Source organism: Anopheles ziemanni, chromosome 3 (genome assembly GCF_943734765.1).
Source record: "Anopheles ziemanni chromosome 3, idAnoZiCoDA_A2_x.2, whole genome shotgun sequence".
NCBI lineage: Eukaryota > Metazoa > Arthropoda > Insecta > Diptera > Culicidae > Anopheles > Anopheles ziemanni.
Genome location: NC_080706.1, coordinates 47,183,356 through 47,207,868, shown reverse-complemented (window position 1 = coordinate 47,207,868; position 24,513 = coordinate 47,183,356). Strand labels below are relative to the sequence as shown.

Sequence of the window (24,513 nt, the reverse complement as noted above, 5' to 3'; positions counted from 1 at the left end):
GGCTAGACAACGACGTCGCAGGAAAAGGAAAAGAGTTTTTTCCCCTCTCCGGGCAGCTCTCAACGTCAATTCCGTGCGTGTGTTTGGGTGGGTCGATCCAAAAACGGGCATTTTATAGTCGAGCTTGCCAACCCGGAGTTGGCCGGGCGCGGTAACATCAGTAGTAACGTCGGTGGTCAACAACTGTCGGTGGGTTTGGTTGTAGTTTTCGTGCGTACAAATTTAGCTGACACTAATTGTTTAAACCGGCGAGCCGTCGACGTTCGCCACCCTGCCGTATATCGATATTCCCGGGGCCGGGAAATGGACTGGACCGGACTGGAGAGTACCAAAACGGGGCACCATTTATGCCGTGCGGAATGTTGTTTCGCTTAGAGGAGGTAAGTTAACACTTGCACACACTCCCGGGAAGTTGCATGGGTTTTGCGTGCGTGCATAAGTAGGTACGGCCTTTTAGCGCGAAGGTCCGGCCGCAGCTATGGCTCTGGTGTAGTGTTGTACCTTATGAATCTTTAGGCGAGAATCATTCATATGAATCTTTTACCTATATACTGATGACTGATTCATGCAACTGTTGGGATACGAATCTTAAAACATGAATGAACCCTTCGATTTCTTAATCTTGCATGAATCTTTCACGATTCTTCTGCGGTAGTGTTGTGCCTTATAAATCTTTAGGCTAGAGTCATATGAATCTTTTACCTAAGATTCATTCTGATTGATTCATGGATCTTTTAGGATACAAATCTTTGACAAAAAAACATTGATGAACCTAACCCAAACCTAATGATGAATCCTTCGAGAACTTAATCTGACATGAATCTTTCACGAATCTTCATAATTCATTCATTCGCGTAGATTGAGCGACCAGAAAAAAGGGAGAGCCTCTTCCCATTTATTCGCTTTACTTTTCCTTTCTTTTAACATTTATAAATCTTTGGAATTGATGAACAGCTCATTCCTCACGAAGTAAAGAGTCATTCAGAATCATGAATCGAAGTTACACAACTCTAGCCGGCTGACTACCTACCGTTGAAGCGCTGAGCCCGCGCACCGAGCACCGACGAAAGCTTGGAGATGTTGTCTTTGGTGTTGCGCTCGAGCGTCGTCTTGGCGTGCAGGGCCAGCTTGTGCTCGGTCATCTGCGTGCAGCAGGTTCCACCGCCGGGCGGCACCTCACAGTGGCGCAGGGTAAGATCTGGAAAGAAGGAAGAAGCAGATGTGTTAGTTTAACAGCATTCCAAGCCGGAAGAATGTGTGTTTGGAAGTCGGAATTTGTTCTAGTTCTAATTATTTCTTTTTTCACATAAAGCCGCACCTTCTTAAGAAGTCGCGGCGGTCACAACGGCGCACTGTCATCGGATACAAAAAAAAAAACAATCTGGAAAAAAGCACATAGGCGATAAGAGAGCTCGCTCAACATCTCCCCGCACGGCGGCATCTACAATGAAATGGCACACATTGCACGTGCTCAGAACAGCGGGTTTTATAATGAGTGAATAAATATTGCATTCCGAAAAGGAATTTCCCTTTTTTCCCTTCGCCGCACGATGGCCTACGTGTGAAGGCAAACAGCGGCTCGGGTGACGCTATACTCGGGTGTTCGGCCGCCAACCGGATTCGGACCATCAAAAGGCCACCGACGAAGCTTCGGGCGGGAAAGAAACAGGACGGGTTGTTTGAGAAGGTGCTCACCCTAGATTAGTCACCGGCGAGCGCGTCTTTCCGCTCCGCTCGATTGTCTAACACGTTGTTCGTTTCGGGTTCTACACCAGTCAACTGGTTCCCTACCATATTCTCGGGAGGAGGAACTCCAACTCCGGGGGTGGGTGTTATTTGCTCGGTGAAGTGTCTCCCGTCTGGAGGGCTAGAAAAATGCCGGTCCACCGACCGATTAGACGGCAGTTTTCACCGCATACATAATATGGCATTAATGTTTTAACTTTTCCACCACCACCACCACTACCACCAAAGCTCGCGGGTTTACTCCGGGCCTGAGTCCACAGTGAGTTGAGCCCTCCTCCCTTTCGGTCGGCCCGATTGTTGCGGAGCTGTTTAGGCGAGTGTTTACACTTGGTGCGTGAGTGCGTGCGTACCGCTTCCGTAAGAGTGGTGTAAGCCGCCGGTAGAATTACGAAAACAAAAAGCTCCAACAGAAGCAAACGAACGCGCTTCCGGGCGGCAAAGGTTCTGAGCTAAGAAAGCGTCTCACCGCCCGATGGGGGGGAAGGAACCTACGAAGAAACTAACGGAAGGGACTCGAACGTTCGCTTATCGCTTCCGTCGATCGTTGCCGCAATTCAAATGCTCAACTCTTGTGGCTTTTTCGCCCCAACAGAAGAGAACCTAGCATCGCGCAAAAAGGAGTTGGAGCCATGGAAGGAGCATCTTCGAGCTTGGGAGATGGAAAGGCAGCGATAGGCAGACAGCCACATAGATTACGCTCGGTGTCTAATGTGTGTTTATGAGCTTCCTAATGAACGAAATTCCCACAGCGAACACTAGGGTGGGCGCGCACAGACGTTGCCCGATCTCGTCATCGATTGAAAACCGGACGAGTTGGCAGACGTGAGGAAAAAAGCTGCCCTACGCACGCATGCACACAAGCGTACAAAAAAAACAAAAACCAAAGAAACTCCCACAGACATACACACTCCCATTAAATGCTCTGCCTTGTATCGTCAAGATAACGGGCTTCTCCAGTTTGGTGACTGAACGATGATGCGTGGTACCTCGGATTCCTTCCTTGTGGCGTGCGAAGAGAGAACACTGGACGCATTAAAGATGGGCTGGAACGGTGGTCCAAGCACGCAGCCCTGTGGGCGAAACGGACGTGTCCCCCCTGGCATCACAACTCTCTTAGGACCGGGCCAGTGAAGAGGGCAAGCGCCATCGCAGGCTCCTTCCCTACATCGGGGTCCGTGTCCCATTGTCCCATTAAGTGGTTATAATTGCCGAGTATCGAAGAGGGTTCCCCTCCGGCACGCCGCAGATGTCTCCTGTGAGGTTCCGCAAACCCCCGGAGGGAGCCGGAGTTGCGGAGTGCCTTCGGGACGGCTTCGGACGATTGGTCCTAATAAAGTCAATCCCTATTAACACCTGGCTGACGAGTGGACCGGCGTGGTGGAATGCTTCCGAAAGCGAAGTAAAAAGACTCGCTCAACCGTTGGCGAGAGTCATTCTTCCAACACATTCCCAGGCTCCAGAGCGTGGGGATATATTCCACCCCGGTTGCAACCAAAGACCGATAGTGTCCTACGAGAGCGTTGGTTTTATGATACCCCAACCGGAGGGTAGCAACAGGTCGCACGATTGATTAGTTCGTAGGGCGCGTATCTCAGAGCCAGCAGCGATGGGTTCGTGGAACAGAGATGTCGAATCGAATCGGGTTCTTCACGACGGAGCGATGCTACAATAAAATAACTTTATCCCGCAGTGAGGGATTTTCGAGAGTAAAATACTATAAACCTCGATTTCTACTCTGCCTATCGCATACATGCGATGATTCACCGTAAGCTTATAAAATGCTACTTAATCCCTGGAACGGATCGGCCCACGGTGGAACTCAATTTGGACGATCGGCTGAGACTGAGGGTGGCGCCAGGTACAATGCGATTGCCTTCGAAATCAGCTGTATGACAAATTAACGGAGGCACGGTTACAAATCTATCTCACTTAATCCCAAACTCCTGGAATTGGACCGGGATCGCCGGAGCGGGAACGATCGAGCTGGCTTTCCTCCAAAATGAGCTTTTAATAATTCATACTTAAGCTTGAACCGCGCACAACGTCGGAAGGCAAAATTACCGGATCGGCCGCGAAGAAAAACGCCCGGAGGGAGAGAAGTTTTACGGATTAATGATGACGGCCGATCGGGGAGACCACGCACCGGTTCCGAGCGGAGTTTTGGTTGGGTCGGTGGAAGGTGCGCACCTGTCTTATGTTTCTCGCGAGCGGTCCGAAAGAATATCCGCAGCCCCGCTTCGGAGGGAAATGGAACATATGTTCGGTGCTCGAAACCACCCTTGAGATGCTTTCTTTAGAGGAATGATTATCATGATATTTAACGAACGGCGAAGAAAGCGCACTGGGGTGTATGGGGAGGAGAAAAAAAAAGTGGTGCTGAAGCTGCGAGCGATCGAGGGAAGGAACTAATTTCCGGGAATTTAAATTAAACAAAATGGTGATGGTGAAATGAGGCTGGAACGTGGAGAACAAGCAGCTAGAAGGTGGCCCCGTTCCTCCGCGAGCTGGTGCCAGATAGTTTGGTCGTTTTAAACAAACAAAGCAATGTCTAACCGATACTCTCCCGGTCGAGATCGAGTTTTTTTTTCTGCCGGAGACGATGAACTAAATAAACTGTCTTGTTGATATTATTCGGTAGTAAACGGGAGCGAGGGGGAAAAAACTCATATTACCCATTTACTCCCAACGTGTGGTTCCGGGGTCGTGGCTCTGCTTCTGGCCACCTCCTACACGTCATTAATCTTGTGCCACGCGTTGCACGAGATAATTTGGAACGCACGTGTTTGGTTGGAGTTGCGCGTTTATTTATTCTTGAGACGCAGACGTTTTATTTTTAATAACGTAAAGCATTCTTTACAACTTAAGCATTCCCAACTTCATTCAACTGCATAGAATCGCATCAAAATGGAAACATACAATTGGCATTTTCCGGTGATAGAGTACATTTAAGGTAGTGTCCTAGTAAAAGGTGCATCAAATCCTTTTTCCTTCTTATTTGCTAAAACAAAAAAACCTCCTTTTAGCAGAACGTTCGCTATGCTCCCATTGAAGTGCATTTCCCTTTCACTAATGCTCGGCAGCATCGCGCGGCAACCCGACACCGAAGAACCGAACCGAAACTATTTTCGGATGAGGAAGTGCAGTAATTTTGGGTCAATGAGCCAAAACCGACAAACAGTGGTGCGGTTTGGTGGATTCATCGGTTTGAGATTCCGCTCCCGGCGCGCCTCGATAGCCGATCTGTCGCGCTGTGCGTAATATTTTCCGCATTCCCCCCTCCAGGCTCGATCGAAGGGAGCGCAGCCCAAACGGCGAACGAACGAGGTGATTAGGACTATTTTTAGGACCAGAAATACGGAGATACACGAACGTCGGGAAGGTTTGGCCAAGAGCGAAAGGAAGCATTTGGTTTCCATTTTAAAAGGGTGAATTGATAGTTTGGGTTGATAGGTGCATTGAATCAAGTGAATCTTTTCTTCTTACCACTGAAGTATGGAGAAATGATTTTCCTTTTACTAAAATACAACAATAAACTCCATTCACAATCGTGTAAAAACTCATAAAATACAATCTGCACGTTTAAATGCAGGTCATAAATGTGGACAAGAATTCATACTAAGATACAGAACAATAAATTAAACGGAGCAAAAAAGTTCAACTAGAACGCATTGTTTTATTTTGAATTGTAAAATTGAAAACATTGTAATACTAAAATATACTCCAAATCGTCAAATAATGAAAAAAGTGAGAAACTAAACTAAAATTATCGTTCATAAAACAAGAGAAAAATCAACAAGAAACTGTGCATACTTTGTAAGCTTTGAGGCATTATCAAGTGGGAAAAAATGAGAAAAAGTAAATGAAAACTGCTCAAATCGTAAAGTTACGTTGTTTTGGCTATAAAAAGTGTAAATTTTAGGAAACGTTCTAACATCAACTTTTCAATTCAAACCATTTCCGTCAATTCGCAAACACGAACCACGTGCTCTCTCCCTCTCTATCTCTCTCTGGCAGACACAAAACCGCAACCGCACGAAGTCGTGATGAGCGCCAGACGGCCGATTCAACGGCAATAATGAATCAATTCCATTAGCCGCAATTTCAACGCCGATATCGATTGAATTTTATTGAATTGCACTAACCGCCAACAAAAACGTGCCAATGTGGCCACAGGTATGCGGCGAAAGTTGAACGAGCTAAAACATTCCTCAGAGCAAACAACGGCCAAGCGCGAGGCCACTCGTGGGGGCAGCCATTTTCTGGGACGCCAGTCCTGTAACCTTTTCGTCTCGAAGACATACTAGGTAGTCCAACGGATTTGACCTCACCATTGGCGATCCGCCACGGTGGTCCAGGATGGGATGTTCTCGACCACCGCCAGCAGATGGCGCTCGCTCGGGATATCTTCTCTCACCTGTTCGGCGGTTTCCCGAGCAGACCAAAGTGCTCACGCCGGGCAAAGGGTGCATCGATTAGCGCGCGGGTATCTTCTTCTGTAATAAATTATCTCGACCGCACCAATGATGAATTCCGCGGCCAGATGCGGCCACTCTCGCATGGACAACGTATGGCCAAAGGTCGGTATATGCGCGCGCAGCTGATTCCCGCCCGTTCGAAGGACCGGCCGAGGGGCTATTACTTTCCACGAGGGCGAAAATTGTTCCAGCGATGGTTCACGACTTTTCCCCCCGCGAACCCGGTTCCCTTCTCCACCACTGAACGGCTGCGTTCGGTGGGAAAATTAATGCTGCGGCCGGGCCTTATTATTATTTCCCTCCACCAAAGCTCACGACCGAAAGCGAAGGAATGCAGGATTACCTGTTTCGTTTTAGTTTTGTGTTTTTTTTAAACAACCATCACCGATTCAGATCGATTGATCGATTTTCGTCGTACCTTCCCGCCGCCTTCCCGGGTGGAAATTCGGTCATCTACTTCGACGTTTCGCCAACGTTTCCCGGCTTCATTCACCGAAAATTTGGGGGTTGTTAATAAATTTCCATTTGCGTTCAATGGCGTTTGGCGGATGCAGGAAACGATGGAATGCTTACACCGCGATAAAATGGGAAGCGCAGTCTAAGAAGAATCATTACATGATTACCGATACAGATGGAACTGGTATGCGGAAACGCCAATGGGGTAAGAAATATAAACCCACCAAACAAGAACGTGTAAAAATACTAATTCTAAATAAAATATTTGTTATGGCATTTTTAAAATTTGGAATGTTTTTTTAATGGGATTAATAATCTTTTTTATGAATTTGTGGATTGCAAATAGATTTCCTATTTAATATGTTTTAATTTGTTCCAGTGCTACATTTATTTAGTTTGAAAATTTTTTCTTTTCTCAAAAATAAACCACCCTCCATAGAAACTCATTTCGATGCTTCAAGCTACCCTTTAAAACGCACGAGCGCACGCGCAACCTAATAGCACCACCGGTGAGGCCAATCATCGTGTGAGCAATTAGTCCTGCGTTTGAAGTAATTTCCACGAAACTTCGTGGTGGAGGAAAAATTTCAAGGTGAGTAAAGCGCAACCCGGAGCGTTCGCAACGGATCGCCGAAGATGCCGTTCCGGTCGTCTAAACGACTTCTTACTCGCCGCCGCCACCGCCACCGCCGTCTGATGGTGATGGAAGGGGCAGCGAGCTGGACGACAGCACACACACACTCCAGCTGACACTTGTGCATCGACCCGGGGGCCCACCGGAGCAGAGAATGGTTCTGCTTTTCCAGCCGGTTTTCTTCTCCTCTCGAGTCGCCCACGCTGAGTCACCGGCGCGAAGGAAGGATGTATTAATTTCCCACAATTCATTTCAGAACCATTATGCGGGTAGGCGGCAAGGTGTTGTGAATCATCGAAAATTATGGACAGGAGGAGAAAAAAAAAGTTAAACAAATGATTTATCGTGCATTCCGGGGGCGCGTCACTTGACACGTCGGAAATGCTGATCCCGAATCCCGGGAGAAAGTAAGTCCTCTTCGGCCCGTTCGGTGGACCTGGGGAAGTTATAATTAGCGTTGATTTGAAGGGAAATGGGCACCAATAATTAAGATTTCCCAAAATCACCGCTAAGGTGGGCGCGAAGTGTGAAGCGAAACCGGTCCGTAGAGAATACCGACGCCTAGCTGAGAGGAGGGTGCAGGAGAGGCGTCAATTTTTCACGCGTAAAGTGTGACATCGGACCGAATGAAGCGGAAAGGGCAGGCAAGAAGCAAAAGCTGTCCGAAATCGGAAGTCATTCCCTAATTCCATCGCACCTCATCGCAATGCATCGTGGGTGGGTGGTCGCCGGGGAAAGCCAACCGAAAAGCTACAATTAAAGGGAATGGGCCAACCTTTTGGAATGGAAAACTGCCGGAAAGGAGAAGAAAAAAACACACACACACACATACGCAATGGAAACGCATACGGATTCCAAAGAATCGATCTTCGAATGTTGGAAAATCGGGAAGTGTCGGAAACTCGGTGTGGCGTAGGGCAGGGCAGGGAACCCCCGGGGAGATAGGCTCGAGCAAGGGCCCGAAGGTACGATCATGGGTAGCTACGGGCGGCGGAGGCGGCGGAAAAGAGGGAAACGAATCGGTCACAATGGGAAATAATAATAAAACTGGCTACAAATCTTAATTGGACACGCTCGGTGTGCGGTTTTTTCGTGTGCGCAGGCAATTCGGCTGGCGAGCGAATGCGTGGCCTGTGGCCTGTAGCATTACTTATGTTTCCACCGCCACTTTTCCCGCCACCGTCTTTCGCACCTGAGACGCGTTTACCCTCCTCGAAGACGACGGCGAGGCGACGACGACGGCCGTCCGCGACGAAAGAGCGTTACTCATCTACAATTGATTGTTAAATTTAGAGGAAAAACGCGGCGTTTAGGCAGCAATTATGGTTTGCCACCTTTGGCGATCTGTTGCTCGCGATATGGTCGCGCGCTTGGGGAGGTGAAAGTCAACCGGTTCCTGTACATTACGTTCTACTCTGCGCAGCACGTTGTGGACATTCAATAGATTTCCAGATAACTCGTAATTCAATCATTTTGATCAAACGCAATATTTTTAACACATATAGGTAAAAAATACACATTTCTATCCGCGCGCCCAACATGAGGCCAATAATCAGATAAAACTGTAATTTGGAACAAAATTAAGTTGTTCGATTTTACCTTCCATCGAAAACTGAATTCATAAGTTAATATATTAAATCCAATGAGAAAAAGGTTAAGTCCTTGAAACACCCCAAATTACAAAAATCATTTTCCGCCCTCCTGTGGAGAGTCCGAAATAAAAAAAACGGACGGACACTTTTGTGAAGTGTCGATAAACACTTAATAATTGCGATTGTATTTAGTTGAGAACGAAGATGAACAAGGTTCCAATGTTTTATTAGAAGGGCGTGCTATACAATTTTTTTATCAATAAACATCGCCTCCCCGTGGAAAACTCCTTTATAGGAGTGCGCTGCTGCCAATATAAAAGTGACCGTTGCGGAAAATCACTTTCGCGCAGCAGGGAATATTAAAATTCACCCTATCTAAATACGATCAATAAGTTTGTGTGTGTGTGTAGATGATTTTTCCATTTTCCAATCCATTTGAGCCCCTCAAGGTTAGGCGGAGAGTGGATTGAACTTTGATTGGATAATCAAACTGGGTGAACATTTCGCTAACAAAGTTCGGGCGGCTGTTCCATCGGCGTAATGACGTCAGTCAGTACTAAAAAAAAAAGATTCTCACACTCACCACATCCACCCTTCATCTTAACTGTTCGCCAAGTAATGAAGATATTAAATATTTTACCAAAGCCTTCCGAAACGATCCGTTGGAAGTGGATGAGTAGCAACCACCCCGTTGGGAGTTCAATTATGAGCGTAATAAGTCACAAACACATTTGAGCGCACAGACATATGGCTAGGAGTTAGAAAAAAAGCAAACAAAAATAAAACTTGAAACCAGAACCAGTAACGTTGGGGAAAATGTGTTTAACAAAAAGAAAAATCCAGCCACGATGGAGAATAAATGAATTTGATGGGGAGAGAAAGGCCGCGGTTCGGATCGAAGGAAGAGAGATTTCTATCCCACCGGGTTCCCACCGAAAAACGCGAAGCGGGCGATGGGGCGGGAGGTTTGGGGTTGTGGAGTGTTGGATGCCGGCGGCCTGTCGAAATCATCTTCCGATCGAATTAATGCTAGGAAATATGCAACTCATAATCGAGTTCGGGCGAGAGTGTGTTTAAGTGTAGGTTGCTGTTGGTAGGTTGGAACGCACAAAGGGGGCGGAAGGAAAAGAAATAGGCGTCTATCAAACCCGTCCGGCTGGGAGGGGTAGGTCGGAGGGGTGGCTGATGGCGGGAAACACACTCTTCGGGATAAAAGATTGACCTTATGCTCCGGGCGATGGATACGGCGTGGCCAACGTCGGCCCATTTCCACGTCCACTTTGCGCACGGTAATAAAGATAACAAACGTTTCGAGTGTCGTTCGGGCTTCTCGGGCATTTTGTTCACCCACTTTTTTTTTCCACCCTCCAGTCTTCGGTTCTTCTCCAAACGCGCTAGTGCTCTTCATCCTTTGGTTGCTGCCGGAAGAGTGGCTCCGCTAGCGGGCGATGCTCGAAATTGTTTTATTAAGGTAGCTAAGTACCAGAAACGAGCAGCAACAACTAATAAAACCGTAAAAATGTAAGCAAAAATATAGTGCAGCCCGGGGGCCTTTGCGTTTCGAAGCGTGGAAACATCTTTTACAACTGGCTTTAACTCTTCGACATACTTTTTAAGTGCACTTTTCCCCGCCACATTTGATTTGTGTAGGAAATGTCTTACCTGGGGGGGATGCATAATAAACACCTTATAGAAGTTGGTTGGTTATCGTCACGAAAGGATGTGTCCATATGTTTATTCGTATATTTAGTGGGTTCTTCATACTTAGATCGTTGATCTTTTTATTGTGGAATTTAATATTCCCATATGATTGAAGATCCTGGAGCTTTTGAAAAGCCACTAAGATTAAGTTTGTTTAAAAATTATCGGGAAAACTCGCTGCTCAGCTAGAAAGAAAGCCACACACCAAGTGCAACAGGTCAGCTCGCTTAGCTCCTACGCGGACGCAGCTGTTATTCGCTCCATTTAGTATGGCTCTATTTGTGGTGGTTGTGTGTTTCGGTTTGGTGGTTTTCGGGCCCCCGCCATCACTCCGCCTTTCTTATGGGCCACTTTTTCTGGTTCATAAATTCCTTCGATTGTGTTACTTACACCTTCTCGCGCTATCATCCCCTCCTTTTACATCGCTGCCCTATCCTGCGCGTGCATTCTTCCCGGCTAGTATGGCTTCTTTATTATCATCCCTTATGTCTTCCCTTCCGACGTTAATATACGTTTCTTTTTCGGGCTCGTTCATCATTCCTCCACGAGGTGCGCGTTCCTGGACGGTTTCGTCTCCCCCGACCAGGATGATGATGCGCTCATTCTGAATTTTGTTGCATGTTCAAAAGACTCTCGCGATAGGAAAAGTTGTGTCTCAGATTGAATAGACAAACAAATATAGTAATTAAATCTTCCAAACATCATATAGGTAGTGAAGTAATATTAATTTAAAACAGTTTATTGTAACTATTCAAAATCACCTTAAAAAACTATTAAAAATCAACAGAACAAACCTATTGTACCAACATAAATAAACTAATGAGTACAACAAAAAAAAAACGAAAGAACTTCCGATCACATTCAGCCCATAAGGGTCAGTTCCCGTTTTGAAAAAAAAACATGCCATCCCCATTTTAAAGATCCTTGTTTTATGTTTCATCCGAAAATTTGGTTTGATTAATTTAAAACAATTTATTATGTCTGGGTAAAATTCAATCAAAATACTTTAATAAAATTAAAAACTAATGTAAAGTTTTTGATACATCAAGTACGGACACGGACATATGATCTGACCGTAGAAATATTTAAAAAAAAATTAAAACTATTGTAAAATCACAAGAACTAACCTATTGTACCAACATAAATAAAATAAGGAGCACTATAAAAGAAAAGAACTTCCGATCACATTCAGCCCATAAGGGTCGGTTCGCTTTCTGAAAAAAAAAATGCAATTCCCATTTTAAAGATCCTTCGTTTTTGTTTCATCTGAAAATATGGTTCCAGGCCTGTCCAAAAGACTCCACGCGCGTCCAAGAATCGAGAGTCCGGTAACATTAAGTGTCGGACACGTCCGATCCCGTTCGAACATGCGCAAAGTCGCGTCCGGGCGTGTTTTAGTGGTGAATGTTTTCGCTAATCGCGGGACGAACACTGGCGTGTGTGTGTGCGTGCCTGTGTCCGTTGGTTTCTATTTACTCTTTCTTTGTTCCGTCTACATTCCGCCAACGAAGAGCCCCGGGACCACGAAAATCCGGGCCGGGCACAGCCCAAGAAGCGAGAGAATGGCGCAATCGATCGCAGCCACAGGATCGCGCGGATCATCGCACTGATCAACGCGAACCCCCGCGCGCGCGTGTGTGTTTCGGTGAGATGGGAACAGCAAACCGCCAATGCCGCCCATCGCCCGGGCTGACCGGGAAGACCCGGGCCCCTCCGGAGAACCCGGCGGGGATGGAAGGAAGGCAACCATGGGAAATAAAAATTCTTTCATCATCCTTTTGATCCCTTTTCCATGCGGCCTCTGCCGGCCTCCTGCGTTGATGTGCCACCCATTTTCTTCTCGTTTTTTTTTCCTTTCCAGAGAATATGGATGTTGGGATAAACGATTCGAAATGTTCATCGAGAAGCACTCTACATATATGAACTGACGACCGTAAAACCACTCACGGGGCTTATGACGGAGGGGGGCACAAGCGGGGTGCGTACGAAATAGCCGCGGTATCTGTTTGGAGCAATGGAGATGATCGTGGCACTTTTGGTAAGTGTGTGTGTGTGTGTGTGTGCATGTTTATGTGGGGTATTTTTTTCGCTTTAATTTTTCAGATTTTCTTCCCATTATCCCTCTACCATCTCGCGATCGCAACAGAAAAGCTCGAGCGAGGGTTATTTTTTCTTCCGATGTTTGCTGGCGGTTACGTTACGTTCTTCGGGCGTGTTATGATGATCGTCATCATCATTGATGGTTCAGCGCGATGATACACCCAAAACTCCCGCCCGTATTGTTCGGCTTTTCTTCTTTCCTCCTGCTTCCACCGAAATCCTGAATAGAACACCACCAAGAGCGCTCGCGGCATTCATTCATTATTTTGAGTTTTATTATTATTCGGCCACCCTCTTCTTCCTGCCCTAGGCGCCGTTAGCCGTTCATTGGTCTTGTAAGATGCTTTCATCGATCCTTTTGTTGTGCACCAGTTTTGGGCATTACGGCGGGCGAGAATTCCTTTGTCCACAAACCGGTGGAAGAAGGAAAGGCACTATTTGGGTAATGGTTTTTTGAGCTGGACCAAGCAGGAGAGTAGTAGGAAAAGCGTCAGCAGTTTTAAAATAAATGTAAAACTACGAGCAACACATAGTAATAACAATGGAATAAATAATGGGCAGTAGTAGGAAAAGCGTCAGCAGTTTTAAAATAAATGTAAAACTACGAGCAACACATAGTAATAACAATGGAATAAATTATCATTCCTGAAGCATTGGAAAGAAATGATAAGTTATTAATGCGAGTCGTTACCGAGCATAAATGTGTCGTTTTGGTTTAATTAAATATGAGCACATTTTTCCCTTCAACCACAACACCGTCAATTAAGTTGAATTGTTTCGGCTCAATAAAGCTCAATTTAATAACGGAGCAAACTCGCTGTTAAACAATTTGTACAACAAACATGTTAATTCACTGTCCAGATAAACAGTGGATCAAACGGAAGGTCAACTTAGAGTAATAATGCAATAAATATAAACTCGAAAACTGTCCGCTATGGCTGTCGGGCCTGTTTTTCTACCGTATTTGAGTGGGATGACCGGGCCGACGTAATTGCATCATTTTAATGTTGGATGAGTTAACCGCCGCTGCCACCAATCAGTGTGCAAATATTTGCGAATACTCCACGCAATCCGCAAATTTAATTTACTACCCTCATTTCGTGCATCCCGCTGGTATTTCCCCCCGCCCCACTGCATGTGTGTGTGTCAATTTCCACGAATGTTGGAGATGTGAGAAGCGTGAATAATGATAGCATTCGGCTGCTTTTCGGCTCAGAATGCGATGGTGGAATGTAAACCGCGGATGGTGCACACACTTTCTCAAGCAAGCGCCACTTGTATAAAGTTTGAGAAGTACATTACCTTTCTCTTACATAGTTTAGTATTGTTATGCTTTGTTTTGTGTAATACTGTAGAACAAATGCACTTTTGAGTAATTTTAATCGTGGATCGGCTCGTTAAGGTTGGTTCCTTACCATCTTTTCTTGCGACCTCGTCCTCCGTCGGCCGTGACCTGATTGTGGGATGGATTTGTTTTGCTCGTGAGATTCCGATTACAACCGAGTTGGGCGCAAAAACCCCAACCCACTGTCATACACGACCAGTTTAATCAACAATGACCGAGTATTCCTCACACTTCATCATCACTTGTTCGCTCTCTTTTCGATTACTCTTTCGTTACCATCGATGATTGTTGATTTCTTTACTTTCCTTTGAAATTCAAATGTTCCCAGTTTCCTGCAAAGTCTTCGAGTGAGTGATCTTTGAATTTTGTTTGATCTAGGTTCGCGAGAGAAGATCCAATTTCCAATGCACTGCAATTGATTTTTGACTTTTCTAGCTTGCCTCAATTCACGGTGTTCCACTTCCCTCCTTTTATCTGCACCCTCCAATCTCCTCCATCATTTTGCACTGAGCGCTCCCCCGAGTGTTCGGGTTACTCTCCTTCCTATCCGGTGGACACGGTTCCAACCTCCAAATAACTTACTCCGTGGAGTACAGCAATCAGAGGTAAAGGGGAGAAAAAAGGTCCTCCAAAACCACCCGGTGCCGTCGGGTTTCGTTTCCGACCCGGTTCGAACGCCCGTTGCCTGCGCCCTCCGCCGGAAGATAAATCGTTTGCGCATGCGAGGCGGCGACAGTCAAAGCTAAGCACTGTTCCTGCTGCCTGCCCCTGTCAGTACAAGCCGGTAAAACATGCTTTAAACCCATCAACTGCACTGGACTGGGCGTACATGGTTGCGTGTGCGCGGCGTGAATCAGTCTCTATCTCCGAGGAGAGCACACTACACAAGCTTCCGTTACAGTGCGCTCCGCAAAAAAGAGTGAGCTGCTGATACTGCAACCGAATTGGTGCAAGATTAAATCCGGGGAAGATTCCATGGGAACACCACCCAATATGTTTACATTGAGGTATAATTTAAGCCCGAGATTTAGTTTGACTCCACACATCGTGCACCGCTTCTATTCTGTTGGCCACTGTTGCACCGTCGTGATGCGCCACGAAGAAAGGTGAAAATTCCAACCGAAAACCCGTTTTTTCTTCGCCCCCCTTCGTCGCGCCTTTGGTTTGTACCCTTTCCCTCTGGCATCCTCGTTCAATCGATTTTCGGCGTTTCCTTCATTCCCGGGTCGTGGTTTTTTGTTCCCTCTGCTCCTTCAAACTTTGTTTTCTTAAGATAGCGCTGAAGCGTTAGCTCATCTCTTTCTTTCCGCTGGCAACCGTACATCTTCGGATCGATCACTGGAACTGACCACCAGCTCGTGGCCCGATCGGAGAAATTGTTCCGTGAGTGCTCTTGCTGAGGATCTCTTGTGTTTTGTAAGGCAAGAAAGTAACCGAGAGGCTGACAACTGGAAGAAGCTGCATAGAATAATGCAATGTAGAAGCGGAAAACAAAACTCGATTCAACCAATGAATAATGAATATTACATCCAAATCGTTTAATAAGAGACCACGCAACAGACACGTTTGGTGATTTGTAATTTATGTAAATTGATGTTCATTGAATCGATAATTGCATTCCACGATCACTACTATAATTTAACAATGCATTGCACTTGTACGTACCTCGATTATTGCATTTTTGGAAAATATAACTTGTTTCTTAAATAATTCCACACACTTCCGGTCAGTGGAATTGCACTCTTCCAGTTCACAATTATTCCATTTATTAATACGTTTTCCTCGAGCCCGAAGCACCTTTTGCCCCCGAGCAGAAGAAAAGAAGGACTGCCAAAGGGAAACTGCAAACAATCGGCCCTCTCAACAGCATGCAATTTTTCCAACACATTAGCTCCACCTGCAGCCAGCATCCCAACACAAGTGGAAGAGATCACAAAACCAAAAATAACAAAAAACAAAAATTCAAAAAGCCTCCCGATTGTCCGAGCAATTTTCCACCGCAGCCAGCTAAACGTTCGGCGCCAGCGCCGCCGAGTGGATGCACCCATTTTCACACAGCTCCCCATCACAATTTTCTCTCTTCCAACCACTCCCCATTCATTAAGATAAGAACGATCTCCTTTTCCACTTGTTATGTTTTTTTTTCTTCTTCTTTTAATTTTCTCCCTTCGGAGGCTGCACTTAAGTTGGCACGCAACACCAGCGGTCGGTCGTGGGGGGGTTGGGTGAGGAAAAGTAAAATATGTCACGAAACGAGACCGGGTGATAATTTCGTTGGCGCCATCGAAGGTGTTTTTTATTTCCCCATTTTCCCTGCCCCAATCGGTTCGGTTTGTACCGGTTCGCCCGTTTTTTACGCTCGTTCCAATGGGTTCGTTTATGTCCCTCTTTCTCTCTCTCTCTTTAGTCACCCTTGGTATATTTTAGATGCACCTGGCTGGAAGTTTTTTTTTCCCAGAAAGTGTATCATTTTACGTTCTTCTACATAGGTGTACTTTCCATGCTATGCTTCTTGGAGGTTTAGGCTGATTAGGAAAACTGTTTTATCCTAAAAAAGAGGTTTCTTGTTTTATCGAAGGATAAGAATTGGGGGTTTTATTCTACCGCATCGAAACCGGACAAGTAAACACACACACAAAAACATACACCAGACCAGTCGACAGTCCCGACCGATCTCCTTCCGATCGTACCAGAGGCTATTCCCCGTGACCCGGAGTGTGTGTGTTGTGCCTTAATCTCTAAATAATGAACCCGGGGTTCGAGTGATTTAGGAGTGGTACGCGAGCGCCGTGAAGAGTGTGGATGATGGTGCTGGTCTTTGCTCCGGGAGTCTCCGGGCCCAATAAATCATGCTTCTCCGGCTACTCCTGCTGCTTTAAGGGACCACACCCTTTAACCGCTCGGTCCAGCGCTCCTCAAAGAATGCATCCCCAGAGGGATGTGTGGTTCCTCGGTCCGTCCGTGTGCATACCGTGTCTTTACATTTCGGCCGTTTGCTTCCACCGATTCGTTTCGATTCGGCCGGGAGTTTTTTTTTTTATTTAAACACACTATGACCGTCACGCACTAACACACACATACACAGGCCAGCGTGATCATCACCAGCTCCGATCGGGGCCGGCGGTCGTGTGTGGTCACGGAATTCCTGCGTTCCTTCTAAACTTTCGAAGATCGCCGTCCCGCGGAGTCAGCCCCATGGTCTGTGGGGAGTGTGAGTGTGTGGGGACGGGGGATGGATGAAAGAATGTTAAGAAACCACCGCGATGCTTCCCCATCCCACCTTGCAAGTTTCCCGTGCAAGAATCTTCGGACACCGAAAAACGACAGTGATTAATATTGATCGCGATACGGCGGGGAGTCAACTCGCTTCATCCGTGGGGGGGTTTTGGTGCGAGGAGCGAGGAGTGTTGGGGGAGGTGTTAATCTAGATTAAGGCCAGACAGAAATAAAGCCTTCATCTCGAAGCTCCCAAACCAAACCCCCTCTAACAGGCCCAATCCAGTGTGACTAACGTGCGTGGACTCCCTCTCTCACTGCCGTCGTCCGTGGAACCCTATCTTCTTCTTCTCCTTCATCTCCGGCCTCGAAGGTTCCCCTTTGAAGGGTCGTGTATGGCCGTAGGCGGCTGAAACCTGGCGGTCGCGGTGCCTAATGATTTCATTCCGTACGACGATTGGTTGCAGATTTACAATGATTTCCTCTCATTAGCGCCACCTCCCGGGCGCGGCTCCATCGTAATCGTAGATCAGCCCCACGCCAGAATGGCGCAGATTGTCGCCCGCCTAATGGCACGCACGCTCGCGTAGTGTTGGCGTTTCGTTGCGGGGGTCTCTGTGTGGAGATTAGATGCGGATAACATAATATTTAAATTTCATCATCGAGTGCGCGTGGGTTCGAATTGAGCGTCCGTCGGATCATGTTACAACCGCTCCATCTGGGCGTAATTCCATCGATATGGATAACCCCTAATGGGTATGCGGACATGAGGCGAATAAATCAACGACTCATCGAACAAAAACTGACGCTTTAAGAGATAAAAAAAAACCGGACGCTTGTCGTAAAAATGAAGTAAAGACATTTTTATCTTTCGTCCAATATGGCATAAGCCAAGATTGCGTTGTCGAGAAAAAGAACAGAAATCAATATATCCATCAGTATCGATACATTGGACGTAAAAATATCGACAGCCTGCCAGCTTCCTTCCGCTACAGCTGTTCCGGATAAAGTTGCCATTCTTTTTTTGTTCCGTTTATCTTAAAAAGGGACACAAAATCCTTTTACACACGAACGAAAAAAAAAACCCCGTACATGATCGAATCTCGATTCGCTTCGCCTTCATCATTGTCGAGAAAGGAATGGAAAAACTGTCAACAGCTTTCGGTGGCAATTTGTACCATTTTCCGGTTCCCCTTCCGGTTGCGGTTCCCGCACCCGTCGTCCCCTTGTCGAGCCCGGCACGGAAACGATGGTTGGTTCAACATTTTCCTCCCTTTCTTGTGTCGTTTGGGTTTCCGTCTACAAAGACAAACCCCTGGCAACACACACACACACGCACATGCGCATGGCGGTGATGTGTGATGGAATTGAACGCCCGCATCTCTTCCACCGGAAACTCTCGGTTCTCCCGGCTCGTGCAAAACGACCGAGGACCAAAGAAGGAAAAAAAATGAAAGAAAAGCCGTCACGCTGGGTCGGGAACGCCCCGGAAAGTGCGTCACTCGTCCATCGGGGAAAGTGTAGCAGGGCAGCGTCTAGGTCTTTGAAGTGGTCGCCGTCTGCTGGGCGGTTCCGTGGGGCAAAAGAAGACACAAACGCACGGGAACGTTTTTTTTTACACATTTGACACACACATCCGTTCCGGCGGCCGGAGTGCGGCTGGCGTGTATTTATTTGGTTTTGTTTCGCCCGAGACGTAAACAAACGGCGAGCCCCGAACCGTGGCAACTGATGACGGCTTGAGTCTTTACCGTTGATGTGTGATCGACGTTTTTCCAACCTACCCATCTCTAGAACGCACGATTCGTTCTTCAACTTGGCCAAACACACTGTGACATAGAACACAAACCGGAACATTCGGGCCGGATGTTGGCAGTGGACCGGTTGGATTTCCTGAGGTCCAACCAATGATCGGGAGGTGTTATTGTCCACCCTCACAGATGGAATAACATCAAGAACGGGAGCGGAAAGGCTCGAACGTTGCATTTATTGTTTCAGATTGTGGCCATCCATTTTCAGCGTGATGATAAAAGAGGTTCGCTTCAATCGCCAAAACACTCGGTTACACTTTGCTTATTTTCTTTTCCTCTTCCGTTGGAAAACTGGCCGTACTTCACTCGTGAAGTGCTAAACGGAAGCTGTTTCCGCCTGCGACCAAAGTAAAGTATCTTCATCCTATGATCTGGCACATGCTAACATCTGGACAAACTTAACTGAGTAGAATCCCTCATCTGCAGGTACGTCAATCATATACATATCAGTTTTCCAAATGAAACCAATACATGGTAAATTTAAATAATACCGCAATAAATCCCCATCCACAAAGATATCGGTCGGCTTTCGAGCCGTGTGTCGGTATGTTTTTTTTGTTTTTTCGTTGGTCGTCGATCCGATTAGCAGCTTCCAACGGAGGACTGAACAAGTCGTCAACCTCCAAACGATACGGGATGTAACGGTGTAATCCCATTTGCGGCCTAAGCCCCAATACGGCAAAAGGGAGTGAATTTTTAATATCACGTTTTTTATCCCGTCGCCCACCATTTGCAAGATTAATTTCCAGTTTTCTATCTCACGGTGCTACTCGTTGTATTAATGTGCGTTCCTGTCAATGTTGATTCTCACTGATAAAAATGGCGATAGATTAAACATGTCGCTTTGATTTGTTTGGAAAACCTTTGCGTTGAACTCGTTAGCCATCAAGGAAGTGAAAAAAAAAGTGCGCAAGTAAAGGAAACACCCAAATGAATGTGGACGCGGTTAAAATAACAAAAGTGCTTTAACATAGATCACAAGAATGCATGCGCTGCGTGTCAATGAAATTTACATAAAATTTTAATCTTGCACTAATGATGAACACTCATCGCGTCCAAGCACTGAATTGGGTTTTTTCCAAGCTCAGTTTGCGATCGTCAAAGCGAAGACAAAAAAGAAATGAACTCCGAAACCCAAATCACCCCATTTTGCGCCATCAACAACTTTCGGCATTCCGGAGGCCGTTTTTTGCTTCTATTTCCATTTCTGTTGATTTTTCTCCAACCGGCTGCCGAGGTTTGCCTTTATTCCAAGCCCCGTTTCCCTCCGTCTCCGGGCCTTTGTTTCGTGGTAGCGAAACGGAAAAAGAGGCGAAACGTTTTGCATAATTTTATAATTTAATAAACTTTAAAAACATCAAACGAAAAACGAAGCACGCGCGCTCGCACAAAGGCGACCGGCGGTGGGAAAGCTGATTCCGGTGGACGATCGACCACGGACTTTCAAAAGGGTCGCCTTTCACCGGATCAAATTTGGCTAAATCTTTCCACCTCACTCTTCCCTTTGGGCAACCAACCTTCACACAACATTCGCGATGTAGCAACCTCCCAGCGCGCTTCAAATCCCGGCGAATATCTTGCGCTATTTGCTTTCCTCTCGTCTTCAATCGTTATCAAACTCGCGCGATCGCGTACTATCTTAATTAGGCTACGTTCTTTTGCCGTTTCTGCTCCATCGTCTCGATGTCGCCACGATCCGATCGTGGTGAAGGAGGAGGGAAGAAATCATGTTGCTTATTAACGCCGATTTCAGCAAACGAACGATGGCGACGCAAGGAGTGAAGAATAACGAGATGCGCAGAGCTCTGAGGATTACAGATTAGTAAATCAATCCATCTGGCCCCCTATCGGCGCTGTCGCATCCTCGGGGGAAATATGTGACAAAGGCCGATAAAATTAATTTTATATTCTAATTTTTAAACATTGCAAGAAAGCACGAAAACAAAAAGTGAGTAAAAATAAAATAATTAAAGAAGTTGCGCGAACGAGTGCACGAATTCAAATTGAAAGTAAAAAGAAGTAAGAACACAAACCAACCAAATGGCAAACGATCAGCCACTTTCGTGGACAAATGTGACGGTCTGCCGGTGAAATAGCTTTTAGGGAATATATATTTGATAATTGGACAAATTGAGCAGCAGCCCTGCTGCTCTGCTCGGAAACACCCTCGCAGGCACCTTCATCATTTGCATATTTTTTCGCCATCGTTTTCTTCCGCTTCGCAACGCGATCGAGTGATCGAGCAGCCTAACTCTACATTCTTCCATGTGTGCTGCCTGGTCCGCACATTCTGCTGGCGATCTTTGTTTATTTGCATAAATCCGACAGCCGTGGTATGCCGAAGATGTTCGCATTCGAGATCGTCTGCGTTTTGTTTCGGCCCCTCTCGGTTTAGTTTGGGCGGCCGATAATGAGGTGCGCCAGTTGCCGAAACCGCGCCAAAAGGAAGAAGAAATCCACCCGATGAGATCATATCAATTTCGATACATCTTCTTAATTGTTCCGATATGTTCCGCAAATTGATCGAACCAGGTTTATTATTATAATTTTGCTCGGATGGATGGAGCGTCCTCTTTTTAGGTTTTACCAAATTCCGTTGCGTTCCACAGTAGATTCCGATTCCGAAATCACCGTTGGCTGTTTCGTAGACCTTGTGGGATTGGGATGAATATGGCAAGGATCTAATTAATCCAAATTCGCGAATAAGGATTGATACAGCAAATTTGCAGAAACATGAATCAAAGTTAAAATTTTAATTGGAATATAATAAATTATTCACAGAACGATAGATAACTCCATTACCACCCCTTAATTAATGTAATTGTTTTCTTTTCCAACATAATTAAATATTTATGTGTGGAAAAAATAAGCTTTAATCTGAAAAATATTTGTTAAATTTATTTTATTTTTTAAATATTTTTTCATATCTGTCATAGGGGCTATCACTTAAGTTGGTTAGGGATGCTTGAATTGCACCAAATATTTCCACTAAAAAACCTAACTTTATGTCCAAGGGGAGCATACCGGATATGATACGAAATATTTCGCAAAATTAAGACATTAAAAAACCACAACGAGGTTCACTTGTAAGATGGGTCAGTGTCATTCATCTCGCACCCAAGATTAGTCCGATGAAGAGAAGGTGCCTCAATAAAATATTATTGCCAACATAAAATGTTAGCACCACCAATCTTCACCAGTTATAGCTCGCGAACGTATAAAAACCTACCTAAAATACCAAACATCGAGGTTAAATCATCCCTCTTTTCTTTTCGTCCTTGTGTTCGCTGAGCATCGCCAACGTTGTGAAAATGCAACATTTTGTCAGTCCTTTCTCGAAAGTTGACCCTTCTGAATTCCGGACAAGAGTGATAGAAAAACGAACCCAGCTGGTAGAGGAACGGAAAAGAGAATGTACTTTTTTGAGCGACATTTGTACGAACAGCCCGCCACAGGGACATTGACCCGCTCGCGGAGTTGCAGCATAATTAAAATCGAAACAGCATTTCCGGCGGCCAGCGAGAAAAAGCTAACTGCGGGCTTTTTTCCTCAAAGCTTTTTTCTTTATCTCTTTCACCTTACGCTTCAAGTTTATCGAGATCCTTTGCGCGGCCAACGAATCCCAAAGCCAAAGAACTATGGGCATATTTTACAGCAGTCTCCTTTCTCGCATTCCCGTTTTGAGAAGCATTGCATTTTTTTTTTCTTTAGGCGTTTCTTGATATTTCCCCCGCATGCACTTGCGAATGCGTGTGTTGAAATGTTTCAATGAAATTTTAACATTAACAATAAAAACATGGCGGTGGCGACAATGGCAGTAATAACAACCCGGCAAAATGAAGCCACTTAACCAACTGCATCATTTCGGTCCATCCCATACCTGCCTAATTGAGTGACCCAATAATAATGCTAAGGCAAACCGAAGGATCCTTCCCCCCTTTTTTCGACCTCCATATTCCATAAGCAAGTCCCTTTGCAGTGAAGAAGTCCGCGAATTGTACGGTTTACGCATACTACGCTAAGGGATGCAGAAAATCACGAATACATGCACGGAAGTTGGTAGCGTTGATAACAGCCAAGCCTGGGAAAGAATTTCGTGTACAGTCGGTTCCCCATTTTAACTGGATTTTGAACATAAATGTTGTTAAAAAGAAGCAAAATAGTATTGGAATGCTTAAAATTTATTAAAATATAGCTACAATGCTTAAAACATTTATAAAGTAATCCAATCAAGATGGAAATAATATAGGCATTGTTAGTGGAGGATTTCGTTCCATAAGAATTAGTTACCCAACAGGGAAAACTATTGTTGAAATTTCTTTACTATCTTTTCAATAAATTCCCATTTCATCGCTCACAATTCATACCAATAAATGCAAGGCAAAAATTGGGAAAAAGGATTCGTCACTGTACGCGCCATTAAGAACACGCCAGACTTTCTTTCCCTTCTACCTGCGCCAAGCGCCCGTGGTTCAGGAAAATACCGCGCATTTCCCACATAATTTCTGTTTCTCATTGTGCATTTTTCACTCATTCTCCGGACGCATCGGAACTGATTTCTGCCCCAACGACGGCGAGTGCAGTTGTCGACCACGAATCGCTGGCAGAGCAACTCGAACTCAGGTCCCTGAAAAGGACAAGCATTCCTTCACCACGTTCCATCCGTGGGCCGCCCCGTCCAGTCCCCCGGGTCGTCTGTCCGCTGCAGCCGAGAGGAAAAGAAATGCATCCGATGGGGACGGAACGACAATTGCAAAGAATGCAATCCCATCCCCTCCTACCGCGCACTCAGACCGGCTTGTGTAGGTATTATTCATTTCATGTTTTTCCTTTTAAAACGCGATACGCGAGCGAGTTGTTCTGTTTGAGTTTTATTCCCGTTCCCTTTCCTCCATGTAGTGTTTATTCTACTGAGACCAAACCCGCTGGGAAAGGACCCCCCCAGCCTCCGTCCCGTCAGGTGAAAGAACGTTTGCGTATTGCCCACGGTCAATATCTCGTGAGACTGCTTGAGGCACTGCATGGCAGCTCCTAGGGAGGCAAGCAATTGAATGAACGCATGTGTGTGTAATTACATTTGTCCACATACGGGTTGCAGTTGCAGCGAGCATTTCGAGACCCACACACTCGGCTCATTTCGTCCGCAGTAGCCGCGTTTCATTCGAAACGAATGCACCAACTCCGCCAGCTGAATCAATGCACCAAACATCCATGATGCACGGTTCTGGAGCCTCTGCCAGTAAGCGAAAAACAAAGCCCACAACTAAAGCTGCATTCCATACTGGTTCTGGATAGTTTGGAGTGGTGTACGTTCCTTTTTCCCCGTGCTGGAACTCGTCCCGCTGCTTCCTTAGCGCTGCTTTTGATTCGCTCTTTCCATTTTGCTGCACACAACACAACCACCTGAACCAGTTTCGTCGAGGAATGCAATATTTTC

At 45.9% G+C, this 24,513-nt stretch overlaps 1 protein-coding gene across 1 annotated transcript in view; it reads right to left on the bottom strand.

Moving 5' to 3' along the window:
- LOC131284881 (glypican-4) overlaps nucleotides 1-24,513 on the bottom strand; it is a 60,461-nt gene that overhangs the window by 12,461 nt on the left and 23,487 nt on the right. Inside the window, exon 2 of the mRNA XM_058313740.1 lies at nucleotides 1,031-1,198. Within this exon, the coding sequence (XP_058169723.1) occupies nucleotides 1,031-1,198 (168 nt within the window). The remainder of the gene's footprint in view (nucleotides 1-1,030; nucleotides 1,199-24,513) is intronic.